The 14,451-nt window shown below is 38.9% G+C and overlaps 2 protein-coding genes across 6 annotated transcripts in view; one reads left to right on the top strand and one right to left on the bottom strand.

Moving 5' to 3' along the window:
• Nucleotides 1-14,451, bottom strand: part of LOC134298835 (uncharacterized) — a 483,127-nt gene that overhangs the window by 198,984 nt on the left and 269,692 nt on the right. The window lies entirely within an intron of this gene.
• The window catches only part of crybg1 (crystallin beta-gamma domain containing 1), a 144,529-nt gene that overhangs the window by 126,636 nt on the left and 3,442 nt on the right, over nucleotides 1-14,451 (top strand). For all 5 annotated transcript variants that reach the window (XM_062980142.1, XM_062980145.1, XM_062980148.1 and 2 more), the window contains 6 exons: nucleotides 1,109-1,221; nucleotides 2,889-3,018; nucleotides 8,251-8,390; nucleotides 10,131-10,254; nucleotides 11,133-11,291; nucleotides 14,087-14,249. In XM_062980142.1, coding sequence (XP_062836212.1) covers nucleotides 1,109-1,221; nucleotides 2,889-3,018; nucleotides 8,251-8,390; nucleotides 10,131-10,254; nucleotides 11,133-11,291; nucleotides 14,087-14,249 — 829 coding nt within the window. The remainder of the gene's footprint in view (nucleotides 1-1,108; nucleotides 1,222-2,888; nucleotides 3,019-8,250; nucleotides 8,391-10,130; nucleotides 10,255-11,132; nucleotides 11,292-14,086; nucleotides 14,250-14,451) is intronic.

The raw sequence follows: 14,451 nt of genomic DNA, 5'->3' as shown, positions 1-14,451 counted from the left end.
AGGATTCCAGCCAATGTTCCTGTCATGATGAGGGCAAGAGTAGAAAAGTGTTGTCGTACTGAGCTCTAGAAATACTTGAAAACAGGGTGTGTTCTCTGCTTCCAAATCAAGCATGACTGAAGGAATGTGCCACTTCTTCCTCCCAAGCTACAAGAACTCATTTCTGAAAAACTACTGAACTTTAGAGTTCCCATGGTTTTTTAATGCCTCCTGCCAGCATTAAGTTCAAATCAGGCCCTAGCCAGACTTTTATTATGAACTGGGCCAGGTATTTGTCAGCTCAGAGAAAGTTATGTCTGGCAGGTTCATTTATGGAGCCCTGGTAGTAAAGAATTAAAACAGACAATTTTCTTGGTAGACAAAAAAAATTGTTTGCAGGTTGTGGAACTGAGCCAGTTTGCAACATCATAAAAAGAATATCACCTTAGCATCATCTGAGTAGAGACTATTGAAAATAATGGCTACTTTAGCATAGGACAGATTTGAAATATAAAGGCTGGGATCATTTTTGGGACTTGGGATGGCATAAGGCCAATAGATATCATTTTATGTCTTTTAAAAAAAAATCTTTGTGCATGTCAGCATTTTTTATCAACTTTAATTAACAATTAACACTTTCTCAGGACTACCTTTTTAGCTATTACTGCACTCCTTTCACAGATGTTTAGTAGCTGGTAGAGAGCAAGGAGAATCAGAGAAGCATCTGACTGTGCCTTTACAGCCAAACACAAAACAGCCAATCCACAGAGGTGTCTATGGTTCTCTGAGAACTTTTGGCAGATGACGTTGGCATTCTGTGTCTGGGTGTAGGGACATATCCAAACACTTCTATGATGTCCTAGGCTCTCAATTGACCATAAAATGGCAGTGAAATAGGAGATGTAACAAAATTAAAACTGAGTTGTCAAGGGGAGAAGAGAGGAGATATAGTTCTATCCATGGAACTTTTATAGTATGTTTGCTAGATATGATCTCATACAGTCTGTTTCTTAGGTTTTATACAGTTTTGGGAAAGTGCTTACCTTATACATAATTAATGAAAGTGCAACTAGAATTATCTGATGACTGAATGTAATGTTTGTGAATATGTTTTATTTTATCTTTAAAGGTGCAGGTATTTTCAGAGCCAGAGTTCCAGGGCAACAGTCAAATATTTGAGAAAGACATTTCTCAAATTGAGAAATCATTTCCTGTTAAGTCGTCAAAAGTATTATCTGGAAGGTGAGTACAAAGCTGAATCAATAAACACCAGTCAAGCAAGATAGCTACTTAGAGAAGGAAATTTCTGGGCATGGAATAGATATGGATAATCTAGGTCCTATTCACTGAAGGGTGCACGCTTTTTGATATCAACATGCATATCCATGTTGTTGGAATCACAGACGCCTTAAAGGGCCAGACTTAAAAGTGGCTTCTAAACAGAGTTTATTAAAACAAAAGAAAAGGGACACAGAGAAACTAAAATGCAGTTCCCACTGGTCAAAACTCAAAAAACAAACCAGACCTGGTCCAAAAGGTAAACAGAAAGATAATCCAGATTAACTGGATGCAAAGAGCAACAAGTCAAACAAAGCGCTCTGAGGCAAAACAAAAAGGCACAGGACACAAATGGTTAACAAAAGGAGTCGCAGGAAGAGAAGCGTTGTCAGCCGAAGTCCAGGGTCGAAGCGGGAGAAATCTGAAACAGCGTTGCTCCAGTGTCCGCAGAAGCAGAGTCTTTAGCCAAACCAGTCCAGGTCCAAACTGCAGAGCCGAATCCAACGCCAAACACGAAACAGGCAGCAGCAAGTCTACAAGAATCTTTACCAATACACAGCACACAAACGCACATCGACACCTTGCCTTCTGCAAAGACCCCTCACCCCTGAACACACTTTTATCTACAAACCATCATCAGAAGATGAACTGATGAACCGCCCCATTACTATCCCCCGCAACTGCTCCCAGCTCTTCACGTGAATTCCCTTGCCTTTCCCTCCAATTCCTCCATCTCCTGTCAAGACTTAGATCCCCCCAAGATTTAGTTGGATCCCCTGATTGCCAGTCTTCAGCCCCAGAGAACCCCATAAAGGTATCACTAGTTGTTGGCGCCTCACAAATAGCTTGCACTTCTCTTATCTTAGTCCAATCCATGGTGTCTCCTCCTTCTCCTTCACTCATTGACCCATCGTCCCCAGAGAATCCCTCAAACGACTCCTCATCTGTAGGTGCTGTAAGTATGTACCGGATCCTCTTTCTCTGCTGCTCATCATCAGATTCCTGCTCCCGAGTAACCCTTTCCCCCCTTCTGGCACCCATACTACTGTTTGTAACGTTACTCACAGACTCTACTACAACACATGGTGCCAATGTATGTCAGTAGAGCTCAGTTGAGACAAATGTCTTCTTTGAAAAGTACTGTCTTAAAAAAATCATATGAGGAGTGATGAAGGATCGATTTCAAAGTTGCTAGAAGTGATTTGAAAACATATTTTCTATCTTGAAAATAAATGAATCAGAGTGCAGTGAATGTATTTCAAATTGCTTCACCCTCACTGTGGAATGTATAGATGTTTGTTTTGAATTAGTCAATGGAGTTGGTAATAGGAATTAACGGTTTGCATATTTTACAGTATTATGTCTGTCATCAGCCTTCTTTAAGGAAATTAGAACTTCTGTGTTAAGTTGAATACATGATGCATCTCATCAGCAAGCTGAGTCCACACCCGTCTTGTTCCATTCGCTATTATTTTATCTTGCAATCACACTCTCAGGCTCAGTGGAAGGCAAACTTCCACCCAACAATTATTGCCAAGTAATCCTTGCAATAAATTCACCTTTTGGTTGTAATATGATAGAAATGACTTGAAGGCATTCATTAACAATAATATATTCTTCTTTGCTTATAGCTGGATTGCATATGATCAAAAAGACTTCTCTGGTAATCAGTATGTGTTAGAAGAAGGAGCCTATCCTGATCTCTCTGCAATGGGATGCCTTCCCCAAACATGCTTGAAGTCTTTACAAGTTGTAAATATTGTAAGTTTATGTTGGGAGTAGTATAAAATGAAACCTGACCTATTTTAAAACCAGTGTGTGGAGGTATTGTGATGTAACGGTTTTGGTGTTGCACAATGACTTTGGAGATCAGGCTTTATATCCCCACTCAATTGTGGAAACCCATTAGGTGACTTTGAGCAAGTCACATTCTCTCAGCCTCTGAAGAATGGAAAGACAAACCCCTTCAGAACAAATCTTGCCAAGAAAATCCCATGATAGGATCACCTTCAGGTCACCATAAGTCAGGAATTACTTGTAAACAATAATACAATACATGATGCATGACTATGCAACAGAAGCAAATGAAGAGTTAGAAACCTGAAGATATGCTGCAGTATAGCTTGTTCAAAAAGATATCAAAGCAGAGAAACATATTGATAAACATGTTATTCTTTAATACAGAGCAACTGCATGGTTATTGTTATTATCAAATCATAGAATTGGGAGAGACCGCAAGGGCCATCCAGTCCAACCCCCTGCCATGCAGGAAAACACAATCAAAGTACCCCGACTGATGGCCATTCAGCCTCTGTTTAAAAGCCTCCAAAGAAGGAGCTTCCACCACCCTCCACTGTTAAACAGCTCTTATTTTCAGGAAGTTCCTCCTAATGTTCAGATGGAATCTCCTGTTCTGAACCCATTGCTCTGAGTGTGACTTGTCTCCAGGGCAGCAGAAAACAAGCCTGCTCCATCTTTCTTATGGCAGCCTTTCAAATATTTAAACATGGCTAACGTGTCTCCTATCAACGTTCACCTCTGCAGGCTAAACATGCCAAACTCTTTAGCCAATGAGACCCTTTGTTTATTTAGGACGCTTGTAGCCCACCCTTCTGTACAGGTGGTAGAGCAAATGCTAGTGAAGTTTGGATATTTTTGAAGATGTTTTAGATTTTTTGCATCATGTTATTAATAAGTGACATTGAAAGTTCTCAAATTTAATTAGAAGCTTTTGATGCTATAGCCTAATTTAGTGGGCAGAACCAGATCCCAAGAGCATCCACAAAGACAACTAGGCCCCAACGTCTGGCTTTGATAATAGGCATTAGGTGTCTCTCTTACATCAGGTCCCCTGGAGCAGCAGAATAGTTCATCACTTTTGGCATAACACTGCTGCCACCTCAGTCTTCCTAGTGCATAAGCAGCTGGGCAACAAAATGAGGAAGTAACCATGTCAACACGAATTTTGAATATGTCTGGGAAATTAGATCTCGATTATTTGTTTTGGGGAAGTCGGTGGGATTAGTTTAGCTTCTACAGAAGTCCTGTTTCATCAACTGTTTGGACTTCAAGGGTGTCAGCCATGAAGCAGAGTGCAGCAACCAAGTGCAGCATGAAAATATCACATACACGCACAAATCCAAAAAGCAAACCTTGGATTTGCCATTTTATATTAGGGACACCATTTTATCACAGCATTGTATATAATGGCACTTGAACATCCACAGATTTTGTTATCCGGAATCAAGAAAAGAGTGTCCTGGAACCAAGCCTCTAGGACAGGGGTCCCCAAACTTTTAAAGCAGAGGGCCGGTCCACAATCCTTCAGACTCTGGAGGGGCCGAATTATCATTTGAAAAAAAATACAAACAAATTTCTATGCATACTGCACATGTCTTATTTGTATTGCAAAACAACAACAACAACAACAACAACAATGAAAGAACAATACAATATTTAAAAATCAAAACAATTTTAACCAACATAAACCTATCAGGCTTTCAATAGGAAGTGTGGGCCTGCTTCTGGCCAATGAGATAGTCAGGTTAATTAGGATTATTGTTGTTGTTGTGTGCCTTCAAGTCATGTCAGACTCTGGGTGAGCCTAAGTCTAAAATTATTTATTTATTCATTTACTACATTTATTTACTACATTTATATCCCACCCTTCTCACCTCGAAGGGGACTTAGAGCAGCTGTATGTACATACAATATATTATATTATTAGCATAGCACTTTATCTATGTTTTGAGTTTACAACCTATGATGTGCACTTTGCTAATCTACTATTACAACCTCACTGTTTTTAAATTCTATGTTTTTAATAAGTGTGTTTTTATTCTTTTTGATTAATGTGCAAATATTACAATTGGTGCATGTTATTGTTTATTGATGTATTGTATATTGTTATTGTTTTGTATTTGATATTTCTGTGAGCCGCCCCGAGTCCCCTCCGGGGGAGATGGTGGCGGGATACAAATAAACTTATTATTATTATTATTATTATTATTGCACAATGTTAACATTATATATTACTATATTGAACTATACCACTATACTGTAATATATGTAATATATAACATATAATTAATATTATTATATGGTATTATTATTATATTGTATAAAATGATATTATTATCAATCTATATATATAAAAGGCTTTTGGCATCACGGCAGCGGACAAAACAACAAAAGTAAACACCCCACAACCTCGAAAATTGACATCACAACCCCTCATCCATGCCTCTAGGTTGATACAACAAAAAGAAAAGAAAAATAAAGTCCTAATTAGAGGGAGAGGAATAATCGTTTTTATCCAATTGCTGCCAGTTTGAAGGCTAAGCTCCGCCCACTTGGTCTCCTAGCGACCTCCTCAGCCCAGGGGACAGGCACAGTTAGGCCTCATTTAGGCCTCTTCCACAGGTTATCAGATTTTAACTGGGATTATATGGCAGTGTAGACTCAAGGCTCTTCCACACAGCTATATAACCCATTTAGAATCTTATATTATCTGCTTTGAACTGGATTATCTTGACTCCACATTGCCGTATAATCCACTTCAGTGTGCATACTAAACATAAAGACAACCATACAACACACATTCAATACCACTACTACCTCAACAATTTCTCACCAACACCACCAGACAAAGCCACAGCAACGCGTGGCCGGGCACAGCTAGTATCATATGTATATACAATATATTATATTATTAAAACTGATATTAAAATATTATATTATAATTGAGGGTGGGGACCAGGTAAATGACCTTGGAGGGCCGCATGCGGCCCCCGGGCCTTAGTTTGGGGACCCCTGCCATAGCACAATATTAGTAAATAAAAAAACAAGACAATATTTAAAAATGAAAACAATTTTAACCAACATAAACTTATCAGGATTTCAATGGGAAGTGTGGTCCTGCTTCTGGCCAATGAGATAGTCAAGTTAAGTAGGATTGTTGGTATTGTGTGCCTTCAAGTCATTTCAGACTTTGGGCAAGACAAAGTCTAAAACTGAGGGCGGGGGCCAGGTCAATGACCTTGGAGGGCCGCATTCGGCCCCCGGGCCTTAGTTTGGGGACCCCTGCTCTAGGATATACCAAGATCCCACTGTATTTGTATTCCCTAGAGTTTTTGTATCTAACTATAGTAGTAGTCATGAGTTTATCCCTTCAAAGAAATATCTTTAGTTCATTTCAAAATAAGAAGGCCCAAGAGAGTGCTCTGAGTCATCCTATTTCTCACATTGGTTGTGTGATCTATTGCGAGCTACTTGGGTTACCTGAAGTGGTATGCAGTGATTGCTCTAATGGCTCTAATACAGAGAACAAAGGCTAAAGTTAATTGTTAGTCTGATCCTGAGTAGATTCATTAATTCTTATTTGTCTAAATTCAATTGATTAAGTGGGTCTGCTGTAAATGGAACAAATCAGTGTTTCTCAAACTGTGCTCCTTGAAGTGTTTTGGATTTCAGGTCCCAGAAATCCCAGCCATCTTACCAGCTGTTAGGATTTGTGAGAGATAAAGTCCAAAACATCTGGAGTAGCAGCGTTTGAGAAACACTGGGGCAAATGATTACGTTTATCCTTGAACGTGTAAAACGTTATACATAATTCTTTGAATCCCACCTTGAGAGAAAGGTAGGATATAAATCCAATAAATAAATTAATAGCCGACATGTATTTCACAATTTCTACTTTTCAGAGCACACCTATTTGCCCATGTAGCTGTAGGGAAGGTTTGGCATTTATACCTGCTACTGACTCACGAAAGTGCCAGCCAAAGATGGAAGGTGTGGCTGTACTATGGAATATCTCTTTTATGAGTAATCACATTTATTGCCAGTTTGCCATTGAACTAGTTCTGGCTCATAGGACATTTTTTTGTTTTTGAAAATATAACTAAAATGTATAGTAAATTATTCAGTTTAAGAGGAAGATGTGGTCGACTGCAGTTTCAAAAGGCTACAAAATTAGGGCAAGGCTTTTCTAGGAGATCCCTCTTTCCCAACTTCAAGCTCCCAGTCCCTGTCCTTGTAAGAAAATGCATACAGGATTCCTTTATAAGAGTTGTTGCAGTACTGCCAAAAAGGTTCTCCATAAATGCTTATTATAACTGATATGAATTTAAATTGGACTAATAAGTCCTTTTAAAGCTAATGAAATTTAAGCATTTTAAAACGCTTTCACTGAGCTTGAAAACATGGCTAGCAACTTGGGATCTTTCAGGATACAAAGGTGACTCTGATTGGATCTACACTGCCCTACATCCCAGGATCTTATCTCAGATTATCTGCTTATCCCAGATTATCTGGCAGTGTAGGCTCATATAATCCAGTTCAAAGCGGATAATCTGAGATCAGATCCTGGGATGTAGGGCAGTGTAGATCCAGTCAAAGTCACCTCTGTATCCTGAAAGATTTGAACCCCCTACCAAGAAGCAAGAAAATCACATTCAAAGTACCCCCAACAGATGGCTATCCAGCCTCTGTTTAAAAGCCTCCTAAGAAGGAGCCTCCCCTCCATCACACTCCGGGGCAGAAAGTTCCACTGCTGAACATCTTTCATAGTTAGGAAGTTCTTCCTAATGTTCAGCTGTTTGAACATTGCCCCGCGTCCTAGTCTCTAGGGCAGCAGAAAACAAGCTTGCTTCTTCCTCCCTATGACTTCCCCTCAGATATTTATACATGGCCATGTCTTTTCTCAGCCTTCTCTTCTGCAGGCTAAACATGCCCAGCTCTTTAAGCCGCTCCTCATAGGACTTGTTCTCCAGACCCTTGATCATTGTAGTTGCCCTCCTCTGGTAAACTGTCACTGGTAAATTGAAGTTATAGAAAATGTAATATAGTATATGCTTCTGAAAACCCTTTTCCAGAGCAGGATAGGAAACCCTGAATTAAGTTGTTCATTAATACTTCATGTATATCCTATAACTGACCTCATTTAAAAAGAGATCCGATGAAAACTTAAGAAAATAAACTTTTTCTTCAAAACAGGAACTTTCTGAACCAATGATAGCTCTTTATGAAAAGAAAAACTTCAAGGGAAGGAAAATAGAATTTACTACAGAAGTCGTAAATCTTCGTTTCCTTGGCTATAATCCTGATATAGCTTCACTAGAAATCCATGGTGGCATGTAAGTTATATTTTGAATGTAGAATTTTCTCTTGAATTTATGACAATATATAAGGTATATTTTGAGCAAGGCTGCTGCCATCATGTTACTTTTTAATTATGAGGAGTCAGAGAAATATCAACCTATCAGAGTCCATCAGAAGATTTCAACTTGTATATTTTAATCTAAACAACCAAAACTGTGAAGACTTGGAAGTTTTACCTGCCTTGATTGTCAGTAGCAATTTGTGAAGGAAGGCATGATCTAATTGTGCTATATTGTAACTTAATAGCAAGGAAACAGTTCTGCGAATCTGATCTGGTCCATGACATGGATTTGTAGACATGGTATCCATTTACACTATATTTGCTGAAGACAGACCCCCCCCCCCCCCCCGGCCATCCACAGACATATCCAAAGACATTTCCAATTTTGCTGCTTTCCCTTAATGCAGTGGTTGTCAAACTGTGGGTTCCCAGATGTTTTGGCCCTCAACTCCTAGAAATCCTAATAGCTGGTATACTGTCTAGTATTTCTGGGTGTTGTAGGCCAAAACACCTGGGAACCCACAGGTTGACAACCACTGCCTTAATGCATTAACCTGCTTTGCTTGCATTCCAATATTAGTCACTGGGCAAAACTTAGTTTGCTTGTTTGTTTGTTTTTTAAACTTTCATACCTTCATACTCCCAATGTCTTTGTTCCAATTTCCTGTATTTCTTAGGCTTATATTTACTCATAGAAAAATGTAACCACTCTTCTAAAGGTCCCCAACACAGTGAAACTGGAGTTTAGCTTACCAAGCTAAGTTCTGTCACACAAGAAACTCTAAGAGACAGATCCTTGCAGGTTTAGCTTTACCTTTCAAACAAAAGCTTGAGGATATGGTGCAATATTCAGTTCAGATATAGGGTTGTATCTAACTAACCCTGCCATCCATAGGCTTCCATCAGCAGCTAGGTCTAGATCTCTTCCTCTTCAGTCCTTGAACCCCCACCTCCAGAATGGTTCCCCGAGAAGCTAGTGTGACAGAAACCCTTGTCCCCCAAAGTCTAGCCTTGTAGTTCCAACCCTTGATCTCCTCACCCTGCCCTTTTACGCTTAAACCCTCCCAGAGAAGTGGCTGTGTTTCCCAGTGGATTCAGTGTGGTAAGCATGACCAGTCTCCTTAGAAATTCTTAAATGGGCTGCACAAAATGACATCAGTTCACACAGTGGTAGTCTTTATAATTAAAAGCCATGGTTTTCTTGTCCACCACAAATGCCAATTTCATATTCTATATTTCATTTCTAATCTTTGCCTGTGTTTTAACTATTCAAAACTAAGGCAAGGTCAACTGTTGTGGCAACAACAGTTCAAAGATTCTTTGAAATTAATGCATATCAATTATATAATAGTATGGTATTGTACAAGATGGGGTGGCTGGTGCAAACAAAAGGCTTGCTTGTTTCTCATCTTTCTTAGTGGCACTACCTTGCTTTTTATGAGTCCATTTTAGATACCAGCTTTTATCATGGCCTTTATTGCACCCACTGTTGTTTGATGTAATATAGCCACTGTGTGTCCAGCCTAAAAATATTTCTATGAAGCAAGTTTTACTGGTTTCATGGGATATAATAATATATCTGGGGTTGCTGCTGAACTAAAATGTATGTGTGTTTACGCTATATGATATTGCTACGAAAAATGTTAAGGGATTTTGTTTCTTTGAAGTTTTGTTCATTTTATGGCTATAGACAGTAAAATTTGGTTTGTTTCAGATGGATTATTTATGAACACAATAATTATAAAGGCCGCCAGATTTTATTGTCACCTAAAAAAATACCAAATTGGTATGAGTCCAGTGGCTATCAGAAAGTAGGATCTCTACGACCTTTAATGCAGGTAAGAAACAGCTGTCCTTTGTGGAAAGCATTGTAGGTACAGATCGTAGATTTTTCTGCTTTCACTATAGTGCTGTTCATATGTAATGTTTTGGTCATAATACTGATTAAAAGTGCAATTTTAATCATAGCATATGATACAAATAAGAGCCACATAGTGTAGTGTTTTGAGTGTTGGACTAGAACTCTGAAGACAAGGGTTTTAATCCTCGTTCTCCATGAAAACCCATGAAAACTCCATGAAAACAAATCAGATTGTCTCAGCCTCAGAGGAAGGCAAAGTCCCTCTGAACACCTCTTGTCAGGAAAACTCAATGATTGGGTCTCCTTAGGGTCACTGTAAGTCAGAAATGACTTGAAGACATGCATCAACAACAATACACATCAAACAATCTGGCAGAAATGACTAGATTATTTAAATACAGGACTTCAAAATAGTGATTTTGATTACAACCTTCCATTCTGAAAATTATCTGGGTGGTTTAAATTTGAGTAAATTGCTTTGTGAAGATGATTAGCTCAACTAAAGGCAGATCTAGACTGACCTGTTATTCCTGGGCCGATCCAACATGAATGGTTATCACAACAATAACACACACAGTCACTGCAGAGGCAGAAAATAGTCCCAACAACTCCATGGCACGAAACCTGATTTGGTGGCACCAGACAGCCACCTTAACCATGCCCTCCTGTTTTACATGTGGCAGTGGTTTCTGAATGTCTTTCACTTTCTCTCTATATGGTTGGGTATGCTTTTCTAATCCACGCTGTAATATTATCAGTGCTAAAAGGGTGAAAGCAATATGAAGTGACTAGACTGGGCAATAGAGCGTAAATTAATATAAACAATATAGTTTAAGTGTTGTGATCTTTTTACAGAAAAGAGTCTACTTCACACTTAGAAACAGAGGAAATGGAAAATTCATGTCAACTGATGGCAATCTAAACGACTTGAATCTTCTGAGGATACATAGTGTAGAAGATACTAAAACTGATGAGCAAATCTGGATGTATCAAGATGGATTCATCAAATGCAGGGTAAGGTTGTGTTTGAAACAAGTTTTGATAGGGTATGAAGTTCTTGGATCCTGTGCAGGGGAAGACAGGGTATACATCAAATAATTAAATGCATTAATTCAGCATTCTTCATATGCTTTTTATTAGAAACATGGTTAAGAATTTTCACTTTTGATAAAAAGATATAACTGAAAATGAAACATTCTCATGTTTTAATTTTAACAATTAAGTATTCTGGCCATTTCTGCTTTTCATAAAAGGTTGTGGTATTGATTTGCATAGCTTCTACAGGGACTGAAGATGCTCCAAGGGGGTGCCAAAATAGTATCAAGAAATAACAACCAATAATAAGTAATGCTGTCTGCCTCAGGAGCTCTCACCTCTTTGCACTAGTCTTGAAGTGTCCTGTATTTGTATTTCTATTTCCATTGTTGTTCTGCTGTTTCCTTTCACTTAGCATCCTGAGCCATTTGGAAACAATTTCATATAACGGCTGTTAACCAACCTTAGGCCATTGATAATGAGACATGGGGCAAAATTGTTGAATTGCAAATAGCAGACCTTTAAAGCATTAATAATCATTATGTTGCCACCTTCTTCTTCTTTTTGGTTTGTAGGAACTAGTTTAGCCATTTTCACATCAAATTACAAACAGCACCTACATGGCTTGCCTATATTTGCCAGCATTAACTCAACAGCAAAGTCTAAACAATAACTCAAAAAGAAAATCCACCGGTGTTACGTAATTCTTTGATAAAAGCATGTAGCTGTCTTCTAGCTCTAACATCAAACAAAGTGAAATGAGCATGAGTGACAAGCCTTGTGTCCATCTGTATGTCTTTTGAAAAGTTGTGTAAGGTCTCTCAAAGCACTGTGCCAAAGGGAGAGGCTCTTCAGCTGCACAACCCGCTGTATAATAGTGGTACATTTCTTTCCCTTTTAGCCACCTGTGAGAGCATGTTTGGACAGGGAGAGATCAGAAGCTATGGGCTTAAAGCAGAATTTAAAAGTGGAGGTGTTAGTTTTAACACCCCACCTAATACAAAAGAAGTTTCCATACTTTTCAACAGTGCTGACATTTGGCAACACTCAAGATGTGCTCTATAACATGACTATAGTTGCCTTCATTTGAGTGCATTCAAATATGTTCATTGAATTCTTAAAGCATAGATCTCAGTATAATTAGGGAAGGGCATACTTCAGTAACAAAATGTATGCTTTACATAAGGAAAGTCCAACTTCAGTCCTAGAATCTTCCCTTAAAACGGAGTGTCAACTGTATGCAAGTTCATGCATGCAATTGTCCAAGTACAGTCGAGTTCCAGTTAACTCTGTATTATTCGAGGTGCCGCCGAGGGCACTCCTTCCTGTCCCTCTCCTCTCGAGTTCCAAGAGAGGGAGAGGGCGAAGGAAGCACCCCATGATTGCTGCTGCCTAGCAACGCTCGCGGGGTGCTTCCCAAGGGGCGAGGGCTCACCAAGGGACATCCCTTGGTGAGCCCTTGCCCCTTGGGAAGCACCCCGCGAGCATTGCTAGGCAGTAGCAATCGCGGGGCACTTCCCTAAATCGGATTGCCGGGAGGGACAATAGGGCCTCCCAATTATCCGAGCAGTTCAGTTTTCCGAGATTGGGCTCACCCATTTATCTCAGATAAGTGGAACTCTACTGTATAACTAACTGCAATTTCATGCAAAAATTGGTTGAAATGTGTAATCTGGAAGTAGCTAGCAAGCACTTCCTGTTTCCACATCCTGTGTTTTTGACCAATTTTTAGCCATGGGACAGGTTGAGGTGCAGTATATAGAGCTTGTTAATCAAGTGCATTTGGGACATTTCATTCTATTTGATTTACAACAACAAAAGTTTTTAAACAGTGTGTGCATCCAAAGATCTTTGGAGCAATAAGGGAGATTTGGGAGGCGCAAAAAGAGGTTGGTATCCCCACAAACCACATAAACACATACTCCTGAATGTAAAAGGATATTAGGTTGCAGTCCTTGGGGGTGGGGAGGAATAGAATAGGCCAGATGATGAACTTGACTATCTCACCAGCTTCAGATATATGTGTTCACTTAAGATACTAAAGTCTGTTGGTTGCATTCACTTGGAATTTAACTGTGGTCATCAAGCAGTTTTGGCAGAGAGAACATTTTTCAAGATAGCCCAGGTTTGTAATTGAAGATATTTTAAATGTCAAATAATTATGATAGTTTGGCCTTTCACACATTTTGTAACACACTAGTAAGATCTCCTCTTCCACATACCAAAATTGACCCACGAAAAAATATTAATACAATATTATAGAGAGTTCCTATAAATCTAAGATTTGCATCTTTCTAGATCCCTATTACATTTTATCCCACTCCTACAACTGTGTATAGATATGCTCTATAACTGAGACCTTAATATGACTTTGTACTTCAGCCAAATGAATCTGTTTCTGTCTAAAAAAACCTTACTGAAATAAAAAGTCTTAAAGATACTATAACCTTCCTTTTTTTCTCCTCTCTTCCTCCTTTAAGAAATCTTTTTTGAAGGGAGGGGGTAACTTCAGTTCCCAGATTTCCCAGTCAATATGTCCATTGGCCATGCTGATTAATTAATTTATTCAATTTATAGTCTGTCTCTATGCGTAAGATTGAAAACAGTGTAAGTTATTCTTAGAGTGCTAGTACAAAACTTTCCTGGGTTATCTCTTAATGTATAGCAACTTGAAATTCTTAATTTCCTGAGATTAATATTCTCACACTTTTACCAGTGAATATGCAACACTATTAGCGTGATTAGGCTCTGACTCATATTGTCTAACTTCCCAGGTGGCAGAAGACTTCTGCTTGACAATTGTAGGAAACCTAATAACTCCTGGTGCAAAATTAGGCCTGGCGCTCCAGCAGAATGAGGACAAACAAAAATGGAGTATTGATCCAGATGGCAAGATCTACAGCAAGATGAAGCCACACTTAGTATTAGATATTAAAGGTAAGAACGGCGATTGTAAGTTATGAATATCTCCGGAGTTATATCTCCTGAGAGTGAACTTTGAACATTGCTGTAATTGTAGTGTACATAATACATCAGTAAAACAGAGTAGTATGCCTGTGTTTATGATGAGGGTGTCTGTCTTCTTCTGAACACTTGAACAGTTTCCATTTTGTACATATTGTAGGTATGCCAACTTTTG

This window comes from Anolis carolinensis, chromosome 1 (assembly GCF_035594765.1).
Source record: "Anolis carolinensis isolate JA03-04 chromosome 1, rAnoCar3.1.pri, whole genome shotgun sequence".
In the NCBI taxonomy this organism is placed as follows: Eukaryota; Metazoa; Chordata; class Lepidosauria; order Squamata; family Dactyloidae; genus Anolis; species Anolis carolinensis.
This window is presented reverse-complemented; position numbering and strand designations above follow the sequence as displayed.